At 43.7% G+C, this 23494-nt stretch overlaps 1 protein-coding gene across 3 annotated transcripts in view; it reads right to left on the reverse strand.

The window, feature by feature from the left end:
- The window catches only part of LOC144611414 (ankyrin repeat and fibronectin type-III domain-containing protein 1-like), an 84593-nt gene that overhangs the window by 39242 nt on the left and 21857 nt on the right, over positions 1-23494 (reverse strand). For all 3 annotated transcript variants that reach the window (XM_078430484.1, XM_078430485.1, XM_078430486.1), the window contains 7 exons: positions 16968-17163; positions 14167-14371; positions 11883-12071; positions 8842-8955; positions 6277-6374; positions 4470-4560; positions 2744-2851 (listed from right to left, as the gene is read on the reverse strand). In XM_078430484.1, the coding sequence (XP_078286610.1) occupies positions 2744-2851; positions 4470-4560; positions 6277-6374; positions 8842-8955; positions 11883-12071; positions 14167-14371; positions 16968-17159 (997 nt within the window). In that variant the 5' untranslated portion in view covers positions 17160-17163. The remainder of the gene's footprint in view (positions 1-2743; positions 2852-4469; positions 4561-6276; positions 6375-8841; positions 8956-11882; positions 12072-14166; positions 14372-16967; positions 17164-23494) is intronic.

The raw sequence follows: 23494 nt of genomic DNA on the forward strand, positions 1-23494 counted from the left end.
CCATCAGTAAAGGAGGTCCGGTGGGGGGAAGGAAAGCAAGAGAGAGAGAGAGAGAGAGATTGAGAAACGAAGGGGAGGAGGAAAAAGGCACCAGAGGCATTACAAATGCGTGATGGTAACTACGCTTTATTTTGTGTAGGAGGTTTTGGGGGGGGGGGGGATTTGTTATTTTTAAAGATAATGCCGACCAGTTGCAGGGCCATCTCCAACAAGTACACCAGCTTCCACAGGGAGGGGAGGGGAGGGCCGGCCAGCCTCAGGGGATGGGATGGGAAAGACGGCCTCAGGGGATGGGATGGGATGGGAAAGACGGCCTCAGGGGATGGGATGGGAAAGACGGCCTCAGGGGATGGGATGGGATGGGAAAGGGAAATGAGAGGGAAACTCGTCGGGTGAGTCAGTGTTAACCCGGAGCCAGCGGCCTACAGCGCCGTTGCCATGGGTGCCGCAGCTGCCGGGGGGTCCTCCCCTCCCCTCCCCTCCCCTCCCCTCCCCTCCCCTCCCCTCCCCTCCCCTCCCCTCCCCTCCCCTCCCCTCCCCTCCCCTCCTCTCCTCTCCTCTCCTGTAAAAAGATGGTGATGTTTAATGGGGAAAAAAGGGGGCGGTGTAAGAAAAGGCGAGGGAGTGTGGGAGTGTTATTTTGTGGATTGAAGGAGGGATGAGGCTCCTCCCCCTCGCCTCAACGTGGGCGGTGGAGAGACGCCCACCTGTGGGTGAGTAATGGATGAAGAGAACAACACCTGTGTGAGGGCGGCGAGCATTTCTATTGGGGGGGACTTAGGACTGGGGACTGGGGACGCAGCGGCGGCGGCGGCGACAGCAGCAGCGGCCCAACAACCGGCTGCCCCGCCATTCTGGCGCGGCAGGGGGTTGTTGGCGCCAACAATCCCCTGGGCTTCCACCTCGTCCCACAGAAATGGGCTTCTCACATTAGGGTCTTCCACCTCGTCCCACTTTATTAACACATCCTTTCATACCTTTCCTCGTTGGTGTTTATATCCAGCACCCCCCCCCATTAATGGCATCGAAGTCAAATTAACCATGTCAAAATTTCTAAAATTCACTGCCAAAGGAGTTTTCTGGTTAGAATTTTAGTGATTGTCTTATTGATAGCCCCTGCTTCAGGCAAATGGAAACATTGGCCTTGAAATTCTATCATGTAATGCAATATTCATGTGCCCTACATGACACAATTTTAATTAAAATGCAACCTTAAAGGAAACATAGGGTCTGACTGCAAGGTCCACATTTCATTATTTATTTTTCGGACTGCCCATGCACCTGATGCACTGAGATACCCAAACACATGGATAGGAAAGGTTTATAGGAATAAGGGCCAAGGATGAGCAGATGGGAATAGTGTAGATGGGGCATTTTGTCAGCATGGACAAGTTGGGCCAAAGGGCCTGTTTCTGTGCTGTATGACTCTATGACATGCAAGAGAGAGCTGGATAGAGCTCTTAAGGATAGCGGAGTGAGGGGGTATGGGGAGAAGGCAGGAACGGGGTACTGATTGAGAGTGATCAGCCATGATCGCATTGAATGGCGGTGCTGGCTCGAAAGGCTGAATGGCCTACTCCTGCACCTACTGTCTATTGTCTATTGTCTATAATAACATCCAGCAATGTGCAATGCACAGCTGTGACCTTGATCCATCGAGGTATAAGATGTTTACGAAGACACAAGTATCACTCATTTTGTCATCACTTAAACGGGCCATGCCCTGCCATGGAATCTGACACCTTCCTCAATTTGGGTCTTCCAAGTAAAATACTTCCCTTCACAAAGGGCCTACCACCCCATTCCAGTCATGACCCTAGCATCAGCAACCCCCTCTACTCCAACATGACTCAATCTCTAGCCAGATCATCAGCTCCCCTACTCTTCAATCACTGAGTCCTACCCCACGCATACCACTCCGATTCCCTCCACCATCCCTCTGCACTTGCCAAGCCCTCTCCCATTCCTGACTGTGAAATTGACCCCTACCTTGTGGACTTGAACTGAGAGACGATGAACCCACAGATTGAAGACCAAAGCTTCATCCATTTTTAGGAGTTTCTATCTTCTGCAACTCTCCCACACCTCAAACATATCCGATTCTTGTTTCCATTTGAGTGTTTCAATAACATGCCACAGCAGTCTTTTGAATGAACTCACATCGACCCACAATAAACATCCAAATTAACCCGGCTTTCCATGCACAGGCTATCTTCATATCTACCCAGCAGACCCTTTCATAATTTTAAAGGCTTCCATCAAATCATCCCTAAGACTTCTCTCTTCCAAAGAACACTGACATATTAAGCATTACTTATCATCATTCTAAACACAGAGTCCTCCAAATATTTTCCTGATAGGGAAATAATTAAATCCTGAGCCATTCTCTATGATCAGAAGTAGGTATTGTCAGTCTAATCCACCATCTGAGTGAGCACTTATCAACTTGATACTCATTGAGTACCAGTTACAGCTTTCCAATTTTTGGCCTGGTCAAATTAACTAATTTAGCAATGATGGCAGGTCAAAGTTTTATGACTGCCTCTCAGTAGAATATATTACTAACCAAATCTACATTGTCCAATTGTTCAACTTGCATAAAGGTCTTAATGTGCTACAGGTTTTCTATGCAAGAATGTCACATCCATGCTGCCACCTCCATCCAGGCTTGGCTGGCGTGTGCACTGGGTTGACGGGTTGGGCTGTGGATAGAAATGTGGTTCAGATTCTTGACTGCACTCACCCACGAAGAAACTGCGATGGCAAGGGCCCTTCACTCTCTCCAGAAGCTGCAGCACAGCTTGGCTTTGGTCTTTGTGCCTCAGCTTAATATCTGAGCACTCTTTCCAACCTGCGCAGGGATCAGAGGACAGAGAACACAAATCAGTATTGACAAATTACCACGGTTATAAAAAGTTGTTTTGGATTTCCAGCGTTGAGGAGGCAATGCTGGAACAAAGAATAAGGGTAAACAGTTCACTTCGCAGCAGGTGTCCCAGCACTGCACTGGACTGTCAATAGCAGGTTGTCCTGGGATTATCAGGGCAAGGAAGATAACATATTCCTGATGTGAAAACTGCCCCGGGGAGCAAGAGAGAATCCCACCAGGATGTGCCCAGGCAAACTTCCAGAGTTATGCAAAACCACCTGGATACAGTTTGGGTAGAAAATAATTTTCAGACACATGAACTGAATGAAAACAGGATTAAGCATAGGAATATCTCAGGAATAGATCTTCAGGAGAAGAAGCAAGACAAAGGAAGAAAAATAACTTTAATTAGCAGATTAAAAAGTTATCTCGGGGAGTATAGCACTATACATGCCTTTTCCATGCCTCCTTACACCCCTTGGTTCTATTCATCAGAGATCAGGTAAGATCAATTGATCTGATTTTCTACTCCTGCAATCTTAATGACCAAACAACCTTTGCTACAGTAGTATAGAGCGCATTATTGTGGGCCCAGTGACACTGTTCACCTTTCAGCCAAATGCAAAAGGTTGCATGGTCAGGGAGTTTTCGCTGGTGTCCTGTCTAACATTTACTCCGACCAACATGATGAATATTAAACAATAATAATGACCGCATTTCCTGGTTCTGATGCAAAGCCATTGGTCTGAAACGTTACCCCTGTACTCTCCACACACTGAGAACCTCCAGCATTTCCCATTTCTAATTCCAATTTCCAGCCTCCATAACTTTTGGTTTTCAGTGATTATCAAGCTATTGATAATAGGAGCTCCTTGTATATAAACTGCCTGTTGCACTTCCAACATTTCAAACACTCCACTACAAAAACTCTTTGTTGACTGTTAATCTTGCATCAGCTATGAAGGGTGCTTTTTTAAGCACTAGACCAAGTGGACCCGTTGGGCCTAAACCTCTCCTGCATTGGTGCAGTACCATCTCCTCACACCCCTTCCCCCTCCCCTCTCCCCTCTCCCCTCTCCCCCCTCCCCCCTCCCCCTCCCCCTCCCCCTCCCCCTCCCCCTCCCCTCCCCCTCCCCCTCTCCCTCCCCCACACCCCCCCTCCCTCCCCCTCCCCTCCCCCACTCCACCCTTCTCCCCCTTCCTCCCCATCCCTCTCCCCTCCCCCTTCCCCTCCCCCCACACTCCATCCCCCTCAACCCCTCCTTATCCTCTCTCCTCCCATTTACACTCCCCTCCCCCTCCATCCCTCCCTCCCCCCTCCCTCCACCCCCCTCCGTCCCTCCCTCCCCCTCCCTCCCCCTCCCTCCATAGGAGATAAATTTAAACTTTAAAATGTGAATAACTTTTAAAATATAACACTGATTTCAATGAAACTTCTCCCATTAGCACCAAAGGGATGATGGTGAGTAAGGTGGGCCTAAAATTGTCGCACTATCGTGCACTGTTTTGGCCGCAGTTCAGGAACAAAACAAACAAACAAACAAGAGTTTTAGTATATAGAAGATGAGTGATGGTTAAACAACAATGTATCAGCACTTACTAGAAGGAGCAGCACATGGGGGAGAGGAAGACTTTGGCGGACCCCATCCTTTCATGTTGTAAGCTGAAACACGGACATAGTAGAGCGCACCCTGTTGATGGGAAATATGTTGTTTAAGGACAAGCTGATAAAAGCCATTTGGTCTTTTATGTCTGCTCCATAATTAAATCATGGCTGATTTTTCACCACGGGATCACTTAACTAACCCCATACACCTTGGTAGACACAAAATGCTGGAGTACCTCAGCTGAGTTACTCCAGCATTTTGTGTCTACCTTCGATTTGAACCAGCATCTGCAGTTCTTTCCTACACATACGCCTTGAATCCCTGCACGCACAAAGATCTATCTAACTCTTTCTGAATATACACCATCACTCCACAGCCCTCCTGGGTAGAGAACTCTAAAGTTTCACCAACCTACAGTAAAGGAATCCCATATCTGGATGGGTGAGTCCTTGATTTTTAGATTGTGGTCCTTTGTTCTGGACACCCCAGTCAAGGGAGACATCACCCCTGCATGTACCCTGTCAAGCTCCATTAAAAAAATATACTGTATGGATGTGGGGGGACCTCATTGAAACTTATCGAATAGTGAAAGACTTGGATAGAGTAGATGTGCAGAGGATGGTTCCACTAGTGGGAGAGTCTAGGACTAGAGGTCATAACCTCAGAATTTAAGGACTTTCCTTAAGGAAAGAGATGAGGATGAATTTCTTTAGTCAGAGGGTGGTGAATCTGTGGAACAGAAGGCTGTGGAGGCCATGGTAATGGATATTTTTAAGGCAGAGATAGATAGATTCATTTATGGGTGTCAGGGTTTATTGGGAGAAGGCAGGAGAACGGGGTTAGGAGGGAGAGATAGATCAACCACGATTGAACGGCAGAGTAGACTTGATGGGCCAAATGGCCTAATTCTGCTCCTATCACTTATGACCTTATGATCGCCAGTGTTTGATGTGAGGACTCAGTGTTCGAGCTCAAATCATTTGTACAATTGTTGGTAATGCAGTACCACGAAAGACAGCGAAAGTGATTTTTAAAAACAAAAAATGATTGAGTTTTCTTTTATTTTTTTTAACAGTGGCAGTGACCTGAATAGTACAGCAGAAACTGGCAAGAGAATTTGCACGGTTTTGCATATTCATTTATATAAACAAATTATGGATCTAATGTGGATTTAATAGAAGTGTCCTTTCTTCGAACAATAATGCTTCACCATTGCATTTGCAAATTAATTTAGAAATAAGGATACAAACATTGACTTACAGATTACAGGGCTACAATACAAATATTTCATGCAAAGTGTGTTTATCAACATAATGTAAATGAGACCTTAGTACACTAAAGTTGTTAGTGCAGAAATGCCTCAATTTGTGTTCAGTGCCTTCAGCGATGAGATTTTTAATTTGAATGGTGGAGGGAGTCTATAAAGAAAATAAATGATATCCCAGTGCGGACACTTACAATGTCACACGATTCACAACTCTGATTTTATTCATAATTATTATTACTTCTTAAATTTGGTGATCATGACCTTTTCACGTGGTTTCCGTTGGTGAATAATTAACGCTCAATGTGCATGCTGATGATATTGTTGGTGTACAAAATACAACAGGGAAATGGCACGCTCAGTGAATCAGAGCTGTAACTGCCCAAGCTATTTTACAACTGGCCAGGGTCTCAACAAGAAACGAGACCAAGCAGCTCAAAATATTTGCAGAATGTCTTCTTTTGTATACATAAATAGGACCAATTTCTAAACGAAGGATAGAGAACAGGTTGCTAGTAGGGCATGCTGCCACTTACCGTGACAAGGTTTTCAATCGCTAACTGCAGGACCTTCAGATCCTCGACAACTGCAACTCCTGCTCCGGTTTCAAAGCTTTCAGAGTTGCTCCACTCCACTGAAAGAGATGGACACACAAATGCTATCAATCCAGCTACAAGAAGGACATGGAGTTAGGACAAAGGTGAATGTAACTTCAGCACTTGGCACGGTTATGCACCACCTACTGTTACTGTCTCACAAATCTCGTAACCGGGGTTCGATCCTGGTCTTGGGTGTTGTCTGTGCAGAGTTTCAATGTTCTCTCTGTGACCACATGGATTTTTGGGCGCCCTGATATCATCCCACTTCCCAAAGAAGAGTTGGTGGGTAAAATTGGCGACCGTAAATACCCCCCTAGTGTGGGTAAATGGCAGAAAGAATCAAAGGGGTGCTGATGAACATATCTGAGAGAAAATAGGTGCAGGATCATAGGGAAATAAGAAAAGGGGAAATGGGATGAATGTTGTTGTACACACTTCTCACTGTGCTGTACCCAAATAGTTCAGCCACTTTCATACCGCTCTGCCACAGCGGTGTATGTTGGCTAGTTTAGATAAATGATTAATTTAGCCTGAAGCTTTCCAGCCTCATTCATCACAACTACACATGCATTCTAAACCTGCCTTCCTTGCAGTTGTTTTTAGTCTTCCCCTTCCTAAAACCCGACTAATTTTTAGACAAATCCTATCTTGTTCCACCGCCTTGTTCACTGTATTCCAAGATGATGACATCTAGTCCATACTCTCTTACTGTGGAAAGGGAAGCTACAGTATATAGCCAATCAATTGTTTCTTGATGCTTTGGCGTCTCTTGCTTCTCCCCTCTGCCTAGCAACCGGTATTAGTTTATTTGTATTATGCCAATAGGCAATAGACAATAGACAATAGGTGCAGGAGGAGGCCATTCGGCCCTTCGAGCCAGCACCGCCATTCAATGTGATCATGGCTGATCATTCTCAATCAGTACCCCGTTCCTGCCTTCTCCCCATACCCCCTGACTTCGCTATCCTTAAGAGCTCTATCTAGCTCTCTCTTGAATGCATTCAGAGAATTGGCCTCCACTGCCTTCTGAGGCAGAGAATTCCACAGATTCACAACTCTCTGACTGAAAAAGTTTTTCCTCATCTCAGTTCTAAATGGCCTACCCCTTATTCTTAAACTGTGGCCCCTTGTTCTGGACTCCCCCAACATTGGGAACATGTTTCCTGCCTCCAACGTGTCTAACCCCTTAATAATCTTATACGTTTCGATAAGATCCCCTCTTATCCTTCTAAATTCCAGTGTATACATGCCGGAGGCTCAGTACTGAGACAAATGATTCTGCCCAAATAGTCAATATCGGTGTTAGTGTTCACATTAGCTCCCTCTACCCTACTTCATTTCACCCTGTCTACATTTTTGTTCGGATAAATTATCTTGCTTACCACTAAAAGTACATACTTTATTCATCTCACTGGCACCCACTTTAAGATTAAACATTCTCACGGATTCCCCATTGAACATATTGGTAACTATCTTAGATCCGTCACTCCTAGTTGGAGACTCCACATATCCAAACAGTTCTACTCAATTCTATTCAATTTTCCCGTCTCCAGAGAAATAAGTTATTTCTCTCAGACTTCTCTCCAACCTCAGGAAGTTCTGCATCGATCTTATCATTGAGCTTCACGCTTGGATTCAGCTGTTCAACTAGCTGCGGCCTGGAATGGATGCCAGATTCACTCTGCTGGAGCAGCACAAAATCTTTGTGTTGATCTGATGTTTTTGGAGGCAGCTCTATAATACATATCCCTAAAGGTTCTCTACAGCTCTTGATGAAGTCAGCACAAGGAATGAAATGGCCGTTGGTTTGGACTTCAGGATTTTTACCTTTTTACAAATATCTTTTACTTCCAAGTTTTATTTTCCCTGTCTCTTCTGTACTTGGCAGTGTTTTTTTCTCTGGAAAAGATACACCTGTGAGAGTTGCCCTCTCAGCCCATGCCCAAATCCCAGTGCATCATTAGGTTGCAGTGTAAAGAGACTTATTTGTCAGTGAATTTAAGATCTTAATTAGGTATATTTGTCTCTACTCACCAACATAATTAGGCTTGTCCTGCAGGAATCACTATGCAGGGTTCCAGAGCAACAAACTCGGTATCTATCTCCCTAAACCTGATGTACTGAAGGCAATTGCAGGGTTATGAGCTGTAGTCAGCTAACTCATTGTAGATCATTGTTTGAACAGATCGGTAGTTTAATTAGTTAATGTAAATTGACCCTAGACTGTAAATAAATAGTAATGTCTGAGTGGAATTGATTGGAATATTGAGAGAATAAATAAGTTGCAGGGAAATTAGCTCGGGCAATCGGATTGCTCAGTGAGCTGGCAATGGACAAATAGCCTCCTTCCAATATCATGATGAAATATGTTACCTTCCTGTCTGTATTAATCAGCTTTATGCTGCCTTAAGCAACATTAAGATATTTAAAAAACTTCTGCAAACACATAATTATCATACAAAAGAAGTTGCAACAACAACAGCAAAACCTGTTTTAAACTACCTTTGTATCGCGTGATCATCAAGCTGTCTATCTTCCGTGGTTCTTCAAATGTAACTTGAAGAGATGTGCTACCAGTTACCAACAAACGCACATTCTCTGGAGAATCAGGAACATCTGTAGAGAAACAGGATTAACTCGTGTCACCCTCTCATCATCATTGAATTGAATGCACCAGGATTGTCAACATATTGTCTCGCTGATTAGGGTGCTCTATAGCAGTTTCTTTCAGTGCGCATACAACATTAAAACTCTGAAACTGCAATTGCAGATAATGGATTGATGTAGGATGGTAATAACCTGGGTTAGGATTGCACATTCTCACAGCATTTGGGAGAAAATGCTGGTGCTTTGTTGAACATCACTTTTAGCATTGCATGCATGAAAGATTTGTGTAAGCATCCTATTTAATGATGCTACAGAACTAGGAGGGATAGTATTTGTGAGAATCTATGGGTCCTTTAAGGGATATTGATTTTGTGCAGTGAATAAAGTGAAGTCAAAATGAATATTCTACTGGTACATAGAAACAAAGGAGCAAAAGGGGACAGGTTCACCAACCACCATTATGATTGAGGGAAAACTGGCAAGGAACATAAAAACAGACTGCAAAAGCTTTTATAGATATGTCAAGAGAAAAAGATTAGTTAAGGCAAATGTAGGTCCCTTGCAGTCGGAAACAGGTGAATTGATCATAGGGAACAAGGAGATGGCAGACCAATTGAACAAATACTTTGGTTCTGTCTTCACTAAGGAAGACATAAACCGTCTGCCGGAAATAGCGGGGGACCGGTGGTCTAATGAGATGGAGGGACTGAGGGAAATCCAGGTTAGTCGGGAAGTGGTGTTAGGTAAATTAAATGGATGAAAGGCAGGTAAATCCCCAGGGCCAGATAGGCTGCATCCCAGAGTGCTTAAGGAAGTAGCCTCAGAAATAGTGGATGCATTAGTGATAATTTTTCAAAACTCTTTAGATTCTGGAGTAGTTCCTGAGGACTGGAGGGTAGCTAATGTAACCCCACTTTTTAAAAAGGGAGGGAGAGAGAAAACGGGGAATTATAGACCAGTTAGCCTAACATCGGTAGTGGGGAAAATGCTAGTCAGTTATTAAAGATGTGATAGCATCACATTTGGAAAGTGGTGAAATCATCGGACAAAGTCAGCATGGATTTACCAAAGGCAAATCATGTCTGACGAATCTTATAGAATTTTTCGAGGATGTAACTAGTAGAGTGGATAAGGGAGAACCAGTCGATGTGTTATATCTGGACTTTCAGAAGGCCTTCGACAAGGTCCCACATAGGAGATTGGTGTACAAACTTAAAGCACACGGTATTGAGGGTTCAGTGTTGAGGTGGATAGAAAATTGGTTGGTGGACAGGAAGCAAAGAGTAGGAATAAATGGGTCCTTTTCGGAATGGCAGGCAGTGACTAGTGGGGTACCGCAAGGCTCAGTGCTGGGACCCCAGTTATTTACAGTGTATATTAATGATTTGGACGAGGGAATTGAATGCAACATCTCTAAGTTTGCGGATGACACAAAGCTGGGTGGCAGTGTTAGCTGCGAGGAGGATGCTAGGAGGCTGCAGAGTGACTTGGATAGATTAGGCGAGTGGGCAAATGCATGGCAGATGCAATATAATGTGGATAAATGTGAGGTTATCCAGTTTGGCGGCAAGAACAGGAAAGCAGAGTATTACCTGAATGGTGACCGATTGGGAGAAGGGGAGATGCAACGTGACCTGGGTGTCATGGTGCACCAGTCATTGAAAGCAAGCATGCAGGTGTAGCAGACAGTGAAGAAAGCGAATGGTATGTTGGCATTCATAGCAAGAGGATTTGAGTTTAGGAGCAGGGAGGTTCTGCTGCAGTTGTACAGGGCCTTGGTGAGACCGCACCTGGAGTATTGTGTGCAGTTTTGGTCTCCTAACCTGAGGAAAGACGTTCTTGCCTTAGAGGGAGTACAGAGAAGGTTCACCAGATTAATGCCTGGGATGGCGGGACTTGCATATGAGGAAAGACTGGATAGACTGGGCTTGTACTCGCTGGAATTTAGAAGACTGAGGGGGGATCTTATAGAAACATATAAAATTCTTAAGGGGTTGGAGAGGCTAGATGCGGTAAGATTGTTCCCGATGTTGGGGGAGTCCAGAACCAGGGGTCACAGCTTAAGGATAAGGGGGAAGTCTTTTAGGACCGAGATGAGAAAACATTTCTTCACACAGAGAGTGGTGAGTCTGTGGAATTCTCTGCCACAGAAGGTAGTTGAGGCCAGTTCATTGGCTATATTTAAGAGGGAGTTAGATGTGGCCCTTTTTGCTAAAGGGATCAGGGGGTATGGAGAGAAGGCAGGTACAGGCTACTGAGCTGGATGATCAGCCATGATCATATTGAATGGCGGTGCAGGCGCAAAGGGCCGAATGGCCTACTCCTGCACCTATTTTCTATGTTTCTATGTTTCATCCTGGTAACCGCGTAACAAAATGAGAATTGTGTTGTTGACTATTCCAGGTGATCGATCTTTATCAATTAGTCTGCATCAGATCTATTCACAATGTGAGAAAAAAACCTCATGGGGAGACAATTAGGAACCAGAAGCCCAGAGTCACCTGTTCCTCTCAGCACTTGCCACACATCATGTCTCAGATTGCAGCCAAAACTGTTATTTTCTCAGAGAACTTTATCCAATTTGCCCCAAATGAATCAATGTGAACTTCTTCACTATCTCCGTAAGGAACTGCTCCATTGATCGCTCATTCGTCCAATTATTTATTCCAGTTTAATTTTTGACCTTATCCCTATCGAGCACAAGCAGTGATGATCCTGTGTGTGTCAGAACACACTGCGTGGTGACTAAAGGATTTTAACTTTGGAAAGGGTAGGAGCGTTGATCGGTGATTTAAAAAAGGGAAGGGGGTAGGGTATTCAGCTCAGGAAGAAATGCTACAATGTCAGGTATCCTGGATACATACCTCTTGAAGGATGCAAGGACATTGAAGTAAAAACAAAAATGAGTGATTCCAGGTAAAGATATTGGCACTTACACGCATTGTCAAAAGCAGCTTTCATTTGCTTATACAGCTTGTATCGAAATCTCCAAGTCCGAAGTGCTCTGGTTTTGTTATGGAAATCAGCCTCTGATTCTTCGTTCCTCAGTTCTGTCAGTTCGGAAATCTTTTGCCCTGCATTGCTCACTATTGTTGTCAGATGCGAAGACCAGCTGGCCTCATTGACTGGATGGACAATATAACAGCATAGAGTATACATAGGGTTAAGAGAAAAAGACGGAACACACAGAATGGTGAGGAGAATGACAGAGTTATTGGACGAGATTCTATACCACGTTCATTCGATTGGGGGAATGGTGACCCAGTGCATTTATAGCCAGAGTTCTTGGAACATCTTGGTAACAGCAGTCACAAAAACTACTGGATACACAGAACTTTATTGTCATTCGGTATAAATACCGAACGAAATTACAGCAGTCACAAAACACAGCAAAAAAGAAGTTTAGCTGGTTCACCAATATTCTTCCTGCACAGAAACGACTGTCTTTGCTGGTTTCTGTGCATGTGACTCCAGAAAACGTTCTTTACTGACCTCCTGAGTCAGTCAGGGAGACTAAGCAGTGGACGATAAGTGCTGACATTGCCAGCAACTGCTACATTTCATGCAACAAATTCTGATCTTTGTTGCGAGATCATTTGAAGGCGTTATCTTTCTGTTGCAGGAGCTCACCCACTTTTTTATCATATCATATCATCATATATCTACAGCCGGAAACAGGCCTTTTCGGCCCTCCAAGTCCGTGCCGCCCAGTGATCCCCGTACATTAACACTATCCTACACCCACTAGGGACGATTTTTACATTTACCCAGCCAATTAACCTACATACCTGTACGTCTTTGGAGTGTGGGAGGAAACCGAAGATCTCGGAGAAAACCCACGCAGGTCACGGGGAGAACGTACAAACTCCTTTTTGCTTCTGATCTGTATTCCATTCCCCAGGGCAATATGTCTAATCATTCCTTACTATATCCACATCAATGGTGAACAAATAAATTAAATAAAATGGGTCCCCATCATGGATAAGCACAATAAAACATTGTGCATTTCAAAGAAACACACTCTCTGGCACGTGTTCTTTGAAATGTGAGTGCTGATGTCGACTATTGGAGCTCGATATCCAATATTATAACATTAGCCAAGACAGGCACAGACTTGACTCCTATGTGAGGAGTAAAGAGACAAGGAAGTGCTTCATCGCAAAACTTCTTTAGCACACTATGCCTTCACAACAAAGGTCCAGGCCTTTGTGTGATTACCAGGCATTGGGGATGGAGAGGATAGATGGCGTTCGCTGATCATATTAGAAAAACTCCATGAATGGAGAAAAATAGGCACAAAGTGCTTGAATAACTCAGCAGATCAGGCAGCATCTCTGAAAGGTGTCAATAGACAATAGACAAAAGACAATAGGTGCAGGAGTAGGCCATTCGGCCTTTCGAGCCAGTACCGCCGTATCAGGTTGGTACGCTTCTTCAGTCTGTTCTCCTGGAATGCTGCCTGTACTGCTCCAGCACTTTGTGTCTTTTTTTTGTAAACAAGGAGCTGCAGTTCCTTGTTTCGCCATGAATGGAGAATAGGCATGGAGGTGACCCAGTCCTTGTTTTGCTTTTCATGGAAGTCTCACTATTCTACAATAGCAGCCATCATATTTCTCATGAAGTCAGTGTACTGTGAGCAAATTTGAGCCCCATATCTGAGGAAGGATGTGCTGGCTCTGGAGAGGTTTACAAGAATGATTCCAGGAAAGAGTGGGTTTGCATATGATGAGCGCTTGTCAGCACTGGGCCTCTCCTTGCTAGGGTTTAGAAGGTTGAGGGGGGACCTCATTGAAGCTAACAGAATAATGAAAGGCATAGACAGAGTAGATATGGAAAGGATGTTTCCACTGGTGGGAGAGTCTAGGACCAGAGGTCACAGCCTCAGAATTAAAGGGCGCTCTTTTAGAAAGGAGGTGAGGAACTTCTTTCGTCAGACGGTTTATCTGTGGAACTCATTGCCACAGAGGGTTGTGGGGGCCACGTCAGTGGATATTTTTAGGGCAGAGATAGACAAATTATTGATTAGAACGGGTGTCAAGGGTTATGGGGAGAAGGCAGGAAAATGGGATTAGGAGGCAGAGATCAGCCATGATTGAATTGCGGAGTGGACTCGGTGGGCTGAATGGCCCAATTCTACTCCTATAACTTGTGACTCCTGGCTTTGAAGGTTAACACTGGCCTTAACATTGATTATCCCTCTCCCTAGTTTTGACCACTCACAATGATGGTTGTCCCTGGCTCCAGCATTTATTAAGAGGCTCGCCATTGAGATGTTATTAGTCAGCACAGCAACATCTAGAGGCACCAGGCCATTGCTCGTGGCCTCATTGAGGTTGTCACGAATGCCACGTCGTTCGAGTATCCGCTGAACTGCATCAAGGTCCTCATGCTCCACAGCGTCAAAGACCGAATCATACTGAATGTTCTAGAAATTAGCAAAAGTAAATACATTAATCTCTACAAAAATACAATAAAATATGTATTTTAATATACATCAGCCCTAAAAACATATCTTTTGAAACCAAACTGCTGTTGGTGTATTGACAGATTTCTGGTGCTACCTGCAATGAACAATCTGGGTCATCATCACAGAGGCATGTCACTGACACTGAGATCTGCTCTATATTTCAGGTTTCTTCCGAAGCATTATTGTTAGGAACCGACCCATCATTGTCACTGACCCATCATTGTCATTGTCATTGCTAACGAGCATGAGCCACTGAAGAATTACTGGCAGGCACTGTTTCACAGAGCTCCCCTTAAACTAATGGTGAAAGTACTCACCCACTGAGATTTCAAAGAATCACCACAGTTAACACCACTGTCCCAAAGGTTTTCTTTTAATGTAGCCAATAAATTTATAGAGATCCATCTGAAAATTTACTGATGGTTATTGAAAGTTCTCACCACCATTCTGCCAAATTTGTTTTTATTAGAGACTGGAAAAGGGTGGACCCGTTGGGCCCAAACCTCTCCTGCATTGGTCTAGCACTCTCCCCTCCCCCACTCCCCACCTCCCCTCCTTCCCCCCCACTCCCCCCTCACCACCCTTCCCTTCTCCGCCCCACTCACCCACTCCATCCCCCCTCAACCCCCCCCCGTATCCCCCTCCTCCCCTCACCCCCCTTCACCCATTCACCCACTCACCCACTCCATCCCCCCTCAACCGCCCTTATCCCCCCCTCGTCTCCTCCCCCCACCCCCCGCCGCCGTTTGCACCATCGGAAAATCGAAATATCGTAAGTCGAAGCATCGAAGGTCGGGGAGCATCTGTATTAGATCAACAGGTCCCAACTGTGCAAGCGCGGACCCGTTGGGTTCCCTTTGTGACGTCAAACAAGGAGGTATTACTGCACAGGCCTGGCTGACAGGCAGGGCAGTGGAAACGGGATTTATTAAAGTTTAAAAAGTGATTTTTAAAGTTTAAAAAGTGAATAACTTTTAAAATACAACATCCATTTGAACCACGGGCCAATGGTGAGGAAGGTGGGCCTAAAATTGTGGCGCTATCGTGTTCCGTTTTGGCTGTATTTCGGGTACGTACAATCCAGCTAACAAAGATGAGAGTTTTGGTAATATATATATAGATATAGATAGATAGATATGAGCCAAATATAGCCAAATGGGACTAGTGTAGATGGGCATCAGGCTTGGCATTGATGAGTTGGGCTGAGGGCCTGTTTCCATGCTGTTTGACTCCACAACTATTTTTATTTGCCCAACTCGCGTCAACATCCAATTCACATGGAGATGTCACATGGAAAGAAGCAGGAAAATCTGGCTATGATTCGTTTCCACAGTAACAGCAATGAGAGATCGCATTCTAGTAAAACTGATTGACACTGTTGCAGATTCCTTTATCATGTACTAACTATGACTCACACTGCAGGGATATTTTACTCATACATGAGTCATAATTTTGTGCTATTTTACCGCATAGGCTGCTACTGTGCTGCATGAGTTCAACAGCGAAGTCGTGTAATACTGAAAAGTACAGGGTGATTATATATTTTGGGGTTATTGCAAAGCGCAGTTGTCAGCACCTTCGTATCTGATGTGAACTGATCTATGTGCAACATTGACAAGCTGAAACCTTGGTCATTTAAATATTCTGAGCAAAGGCGCTGGTGCAGGAGACAAAGTAGGTCAACATGATACAATAGACCATAGACAATAGACAATGGGTGCAGGAGTAGGCCATTCAGCCCTTCGAGCCAGCACCACCATTCAATGTGATCATGGCTGATCATTCTCAATCAGTACCCCATTCCTGCCTTCTCCCCATACCCCCTAACTCCGCTATCCTTAAGAGCTCTATCTAGCTCTCTCTTGAAAGCATTCAGAGAATTGCGCACTGCGTCATGTCCAGTTCCTTAGTTTAGCACACCTTTGTCACTTTATTGGTTTGAGGTTTTGCAAAGATCACTAATCCTAAGGTACTGGAGACCATGGCTATTCACATACTGACTAGCACAGAGGATAAACGTATCTTGTTGAGCCCCACAGTCCACTTATAGATCCCAAATACTTGCAACTAATCCATTTGGCATTCTGATTTACAGGAAGAATCTGTGATGGCCGAGCGGAAGTCATTTGGTGACAAACCAACCACTGGCACAGTGGCGCAGCTAGTGGACTCACTGCCTCACAGCACCAGACCCCCGGGTTCAGTCGTAACCTCGGGTACTCTCTGAGTGGAGTTTACACAATTTCCCCGTGACCGCGTGGGTTTCCTCCAGGTGCTCTGGTTTCCTCCCGCACCCCAAAGACGGTGGGTTTGTAGGTTAATCGGCCTCTGTAAATTGCCCCTAGTGTGCAAAGGAGTGGGTGAGAAATTGAGATAACATAAAACTAGTGTGAACAGGTGATCGATGGTCAGTTTGGACTCAGTGAGCCAAAAGGCCTGTTCCCATGCTGCATCTCTATAGTAAGCCAAAGCACATTTACTCTCAGAATTACTTTTCTGACTTGCACCGTATAAATAATTAATTGATGGTCCAATACAATAAAAACGCTCATACCATGGTTGAAGATTTCTTGCTTCTTTCCTTCTCAATTTTTTTGATGAGGCTGCCGTCCTCTGAGCTGGAGCTGCCTTTTAATCTGAAGGACAGGTTGCGGTAGAGTCGTTTTGCAGCATTTGGGGACATCGGTCCCAATGACTTCCTCCTCTGAAGAGGTTCCCTGATCGGCTGTGTCATTTTATTCAGCATTCACCTGGGAAGAAAGGAATTTTAAAAAAAATTCTCACACAGGAAAAAAAACAATGTCCATAAATATTAGTTTGTGTTGTCCTCTCTTTCTCTCAAGACCCCCTTTCATCTCTCATATACTTCTCCCTTTTCTCATACTCCCCTCTTTCTCTCCTATGCTAAAGGATGATTAACAACATTGAAGCTCAAGAAATAACAGGTTTAATGGCAACATGGATATAAAGAAATGGCCAATGGACAGAAAGCATGTTGTTTTTCTAATGTGTAGTTAAATAACTGCAGATGCTGGCTTAAATCGAAGGTAGACACAAAATGTTGGAGTAACTCAGTGGGTCAGGCAGCATCTCAGGAGAGAAGGAATGAGTGACGTTTCGGGTCGAGACCCTTCTTCAGACTGCTTTCAGGCAGTCTGAAGATGGGTCTCGAGCCGAAACGTCACCCATTCCTTCTCTCCTGAGATGCTGCCTGACCCGCTGAGTTACTCCAGCATTTTGTGTCTACCTTGTTTTTCTATTGGACTATACAAGATTTTAACATAGTTTCAATCATTAAATTAGCAGCCCAGGCCAGTTGTGGCATTATTCATTTATCTGATTAATGGAGGACTCCTGCTCCCCTTTATTCATTCGGTATCTTGTGACTTTCAAAGTTCTTGCAGATAGTCAAAACCCACAAGAGGTCAGAGAAGAAGAAATAATTAACTTTTGCTTCCTCCCACTGTCTCTTTCTTCTTACAAGCTTGTTCATTTCCAATGAGCTTGATTCTCCCATGACATGGTGGCATTTATACAGATGTCATCTATGCATGCTCTCCAGTGATGCTGCCTGACCTGCTGAGTTACTCCAACACTCTGTGTCTATTTTTTATAAACTTACCACCATTTTTCCGGACACTTTTAAATGAATGTTTCTATTTGATGAAAAGATCAATGGCTTGTTGAGTACATCAACAATCCCGAGTTGTTACAGACTGCTGACATTGGCAGGCTATGTCCTTTCATGTCCGCACTTGCTTTTGGTGCTATTCCAGAACAGAACAGTGCAATCAGATCTATGTATAGATTACTCTGTTGTGGTGGCTCCATGTGTATATTTAACCCAGGTCACAGAGCAACCTGATGAAGACGTACACACCAGCTCAACATGGCAGAGGTAAATTGCTTTTGGAAACTGCACCACAATTATCACAAGAATGTTCACCCCTCTTCTGTTATGCTGTATGAGATCATTTCCTAAGGTTCCATAGATCCTCATGCACCGAACCAATTGAAAGCATGCTTTGTCACCACAAATTCACCGAATGGAAATTGAGCAACTTCTATAGAATTTTAGTCCTTTGTTTTGCTGTAGCATTTTCACCAGCATCAATATGTGCTTTACAGCCACTGAGGTCCAATCAACTCCTTGTGGGAAAACATGACAACTAATTTTCATAGAGCAGCAACAAGATAAGCAACCTTGATATTGATGGAGGAATCAAGTCGCCTGGATACATATACATGATACAATACATAATTCCCTGCTCTTTTTCAGCCAGTCAATGGTATTTTTGCTCCTATTTGTAAAACCATCCTTTTTTACCTGAAAGCCTCAACTCTAGCAATGCAGCACCCCTCAGTACTGTCAATTATTGTGCTCAAATCACCAGATTAAGCATTTATTCATTCAAAATGATGACTGAAACAGTACTGAAAAAAACAGATCCCTATATCTGCTTCTCAAGAGAGGAGATCCAATGATCACACCTCTCAGTCATAGGTCAAGTTCTACTCCACACATCTAGTCTGCCATTACAGCGCAGTTCTGAGGAATGTTGTGTTGTCAGAAGGGTCTTCTTCTGGTGGGGTTGCATATGATCATGTGGCAATACTTTGAACAATATGTTGTGTTCTGACCAATACCTTTCAAACCTGACCACAACCAAACGAGCTAATCTAGCCCCGAAATGTACAGTGCATCAAACTCTATTTATAGACTCCTCCAGATGTATCATGCTGTGTTTTTATGGAAGCGTGCAACATGAAAACTGACTGCTGTGCTACCTACAGTACATTAAAAGCAAGTTATTTTTCTCATAGTAACATGGGCACTTTTAAAGCCAAATTAGCAATTCTTTGCACAAAGATTCTCCTCTTGTTTGTTAAAGGAGACATTTCAGAGGCCTCTTCCATTGATTTTAAGAATGATGAAGATTATTGAAGATCAAGACCACCAAACTGTTCAAAGTAAAATCAAACGTGAACCTGTAACTGGATTAAGAAAATCCTTCCTGTAATATTGAAAAAAAGGGCAGTACAGTTGAAAATAGGTTTAGAGAAAAATTGCACTCGTTCCCACACCTCTGGCATCTGGCAGAAAATTCAAGTCTTAACCTTTGGTAGTACTTTTGACACTACTAACATGTTTTGGCATAAGACCACCAAATAACAGCAAGCATAGTGTCGTGTTCTATTCTGATTCCACTGTGATTTGCAACCTCACTGGTCTGAAATATGCAGTCTAATTTACTTACCGAAAAATCAACTTCTATAAACTGTACTATTTAAAGGGCCAACACACAGATTTCAGTCAGAACTAATTATAAGTATTCAATGCTTCTCTAGCTATGGATTAACATAATTATTTTATTAATTTGTATGAAATTAAAGGCAGGATAGAAAAATATGATAAGTAACTTACTCAGTTACATGCATTATTTTACAACAAAAATTGATCATGTGTTTTGTTGTTGTTGCATGGTACATAGTGGAGTAATGCAGATGGAAAATGTTTGGCATTTGTAGCACAATATGACATTTTAAAATACCTGACAGAAATATTGAAAGACTGGAGCGACTAGGCTTGTATACACTGGAATTTAGAAGGATGAGAGGGGATCTTATCGAAACGCATAAGATTATTAAGGGGTTGGACACGTTAGAGGCAGGAAACATGTTCCCAATGTTGGGGGAGTCCAGAACAAGGGGCCACAGTTTAAGAATAAGGGGAAGGCCATTTAGAACTGAGATGAGGAAAAACTTTTTCAGTCAGAGAGTTGTGAATCTGTGGAATTCTCTGCCTCAGAGAATGCATTCAAGAGAGAGTTAGATAGAGCTCTTAAGGATAGCGGAGTCAGGGGGTATGGGGAGAAGGCAGGAACGGGTTACTGATTGAGAATGATCAGCCATGATCAAATTGAATGGTGGTGCTGGCTCGAAGGGCCGAAAGGCCTCCTCCTGCACCTATTGTCTATTGTCTAAATACATCTTTCATAATGTTTTGCTTGCCCCATAGCAGAAACATCCACGTCGCGGAGCTGGAAACTGGAAGTGTCCTGAGCTAATTCTGCTACCACCACCATCTATTGTACAAGTGATGGCTCCCACTGATTGTCGCCGGAAGCTTGCACCCTTTTCAGGACGGAAGATGACAGTGATGTAACATTTGAAACATGGATGATGGACATGAAAGAAGAAGAAGATAAAGTTTTGCTGCTTTTGATGGGATTTTTCCTGAGTGGCTACCCTTTTATGCAAGAGGTTTAGAATGGCTCATTATTTAAGACCTTATCTATGCAGTCTTTACAGGCAACTTTGCTTATAACTAGACTTTGAAAAGCAGAGTCTAAACAGGCAAGGTTCCATCTGAATGCACCGTACTGCGATCTGTGACTTCCTATGATTTCAAATACAGACTCCACTTCTGCAGGACTGCTCTCATAATCTAAATAAAGGTTATAGTTGCTCTCAGGTATCAAACATCCAGATCATTCAAGATCCTTGTTTTTGATCAATGCCGCATCTCAGGTTGTTGTTAATTGCTGTACTGGCATGTCACGCAAACTTAAGAAAGACATGTTTGTCTATATTTCCTTCAGCCCAGAAAAAGCAGGCAAAACAAGTAAAGGGACTTGCTACCACTGCAAGCTTTTCTAAAGTGTACACGTTTAGTATTAGTCCTCACAGAGATCTCCCTGACAACCTCCTGCCAGTGAGTCTGGCGATATCAATGGAGCATTTTCTCGATGGTTTCCTTATACAAAGAATATGCGCCCCACGGTGAATGATCTCCACAAGCTATCCCTCTCTGAGACCCATACAAATGCTGCCACCTCTCTCCCATAACTGCAGTAGCCATTCTTGGAGCAACATCACTCCGCGGGAATTGGATGAGTGCAGTTTCCTAAGGTTGCACTTGCACTTGGATGAGTGCTGGTAGCTGTGAGATCTTGCCACAGATTAAAACAATAGTAAAACCCAACTGCTGCTTGTAAATCTTGTGATAGAAGGCAATTTTTAATACAAGTGGTAAAACAGTGTTAGTGTGTCTTGCAATACTGGTTTAGTGAAATGTAAAACAAAGGAGTTAATTTCAGTTACATTTTTCCAAACAGTTACCAAATCCCTTAACCATTTTTATGTCTAAAGATGTCACTTAACTATACCCACTGACAGAACATCTAAATCCTTTTGGGGTAGATAATATTAAGATTGGGTTAAGAATTTTCTCCTTAATTCATTCTAAATAAGTGATTTTTTTTTCCTGAGGCTTTTCTCCTTAGATCTAGATCTAAGTAATCGATTTCCATCATCGACCTGCCCCTGCCCCCAATTTCCCCCTCCCCTACTGGGCTTCTTTATGCCCATCATCTTTCACCCACACTTGGTCCATCAATCACACCTAGCTTTTGTTTTTAGCCACCCTTCCTCCTCTCCTCTTTAATCAGGATATCTCCCCTTGTCACTTTGTCAGTCCCAACCCAGGGTTTTGACCGGCGACGTCGACCATTCCTTTCCCTCCACAGGTGCTGCTTGACCTGCTGAGTTCCTGCAGCAGCTTGTTTGTTGCTCCAGATCCCAGCATTTTCAGTCTCTCGTGACTCGATAATTTAGCTCCCACTAATGCCGTGTGTTCTGTTGCCAACTAAAGATTTCTTTTACAGGCACAATTTGTACAATTCACACTGAATACTTTAGAGGTAGGAGTGACACATACATTGGTATACAACATAAAACTGTGCAATCTACATTCCATTGGGGCTGTGCCAGCTCTCGAAGCAATCCCGTAATCCTATTCCCCATTTATTTGCCTGTAATCTATTCTCCCTCACATGTCCATTATCCCCACCCCTCGATTCTCCCACTTATTCACCATTTTTAATCCACAAATCAGCAATTATATTAACAGAAAGACTTTAATGCAGTAAAATGTCTGAAGTATCTCATAGAAGTATTACTGAACAAAACTCAACAAATATGAGAATGGAATGATAAAAAAGCTCTGTCGAGGAGTTTTTTTGTAAAGGTAAGATCAAACTTCTAAATCTTAGAGACCAAGAAGTTGATGGCAATCCTGCCAAAAGAGCAGAGATGAAAATGAGTTAAATGCAAGGAACCAGAAATAGAGGAGCACCTAGATTTATCAATGTTCTCACGTATTTCATATTTTATTGCAGCACAGAAGCCATTCACCCCACTGAGTTTATGCCAGCTATCTCAACTTCTTGGTCTCTAAGATTTAGAAGTTTCTCCCTATACATCTTTATCTGTAACAGTCCCCCAATTATTTACTGATAAGCTGTAGTCTTATGCCCTTAACATTGTCCCATTCCTTGATTCTCTTACGAAGAACCGATGCCGCAGTAGCCAATCAACCTAACAGCCAGCATGTCTTCAGGATCTAAGAGGAAACTAGAGCACCTGGAAGAAACCCACGGGGTCATAGGGAGAACACACCAACTCCGGAGGTCAGGATCTAATTAACGCCGCTGGAGCTGAGAGACAGCTGCACTACCCGCGGTGCCACTGTGTTGCCCACTTGTCGTAGGGGTGAAGAAGATTAGGCGCAGGGAGTTTAATTTAGAGATGCAACATGAAAACAGGCCCTTCGGCCCACCAAGTCCACGCCGACCATCGATTACCCGGTTACACTAGTTCTATCTTATCCCACTTTCCCATCCACTCCCCAACACAATAGGGGCTTTTTTTACAGAGCAAATTAACCTACAAAACTGGGATGTAGGAGGAAACCGGAGCACAAGAACAAAACCCATGGTGGTCACAAACTACATGCTAACTCCAAATAGACAACACTTGAGGACAGGATCAAACCTGGGTCTCTGGTGCTGTGAGGCATCAGCACTATCAGCTGCGTCACTTTGGACAAAGTTGTAAAGGAATTTGAAAACGAAGATGAGAATCGTAAAATCTAGGCCAGACTACATTGAGTGATAATTAAGGTCAGTAATGCCAGGGTTGGCAGATGATGAATGTGCATGAAGCTGAGCTTTGCTTGAGCTGGAGTTTATCAAGCATGGGAGACGAAGGCTGAGCTGGGTGATCATGACAGTCGTTGAA

This window comes from Rhinoraja longicauda, chromosome 40 (genome assembly GCF_053455715.1).
Source record: "Rhinoraja longicauda isolate Sanriku21f chromosome 40, sRhiLon1.1, whole genome shotgun sequence".
NCBI classification, from domain to species: Eukaryota; Metazoa; Chordata; class Chondrichthyes; order Rajiformes; family Arhynchobatidae; genus Rhinoraja; species Rhinoraja longicauda.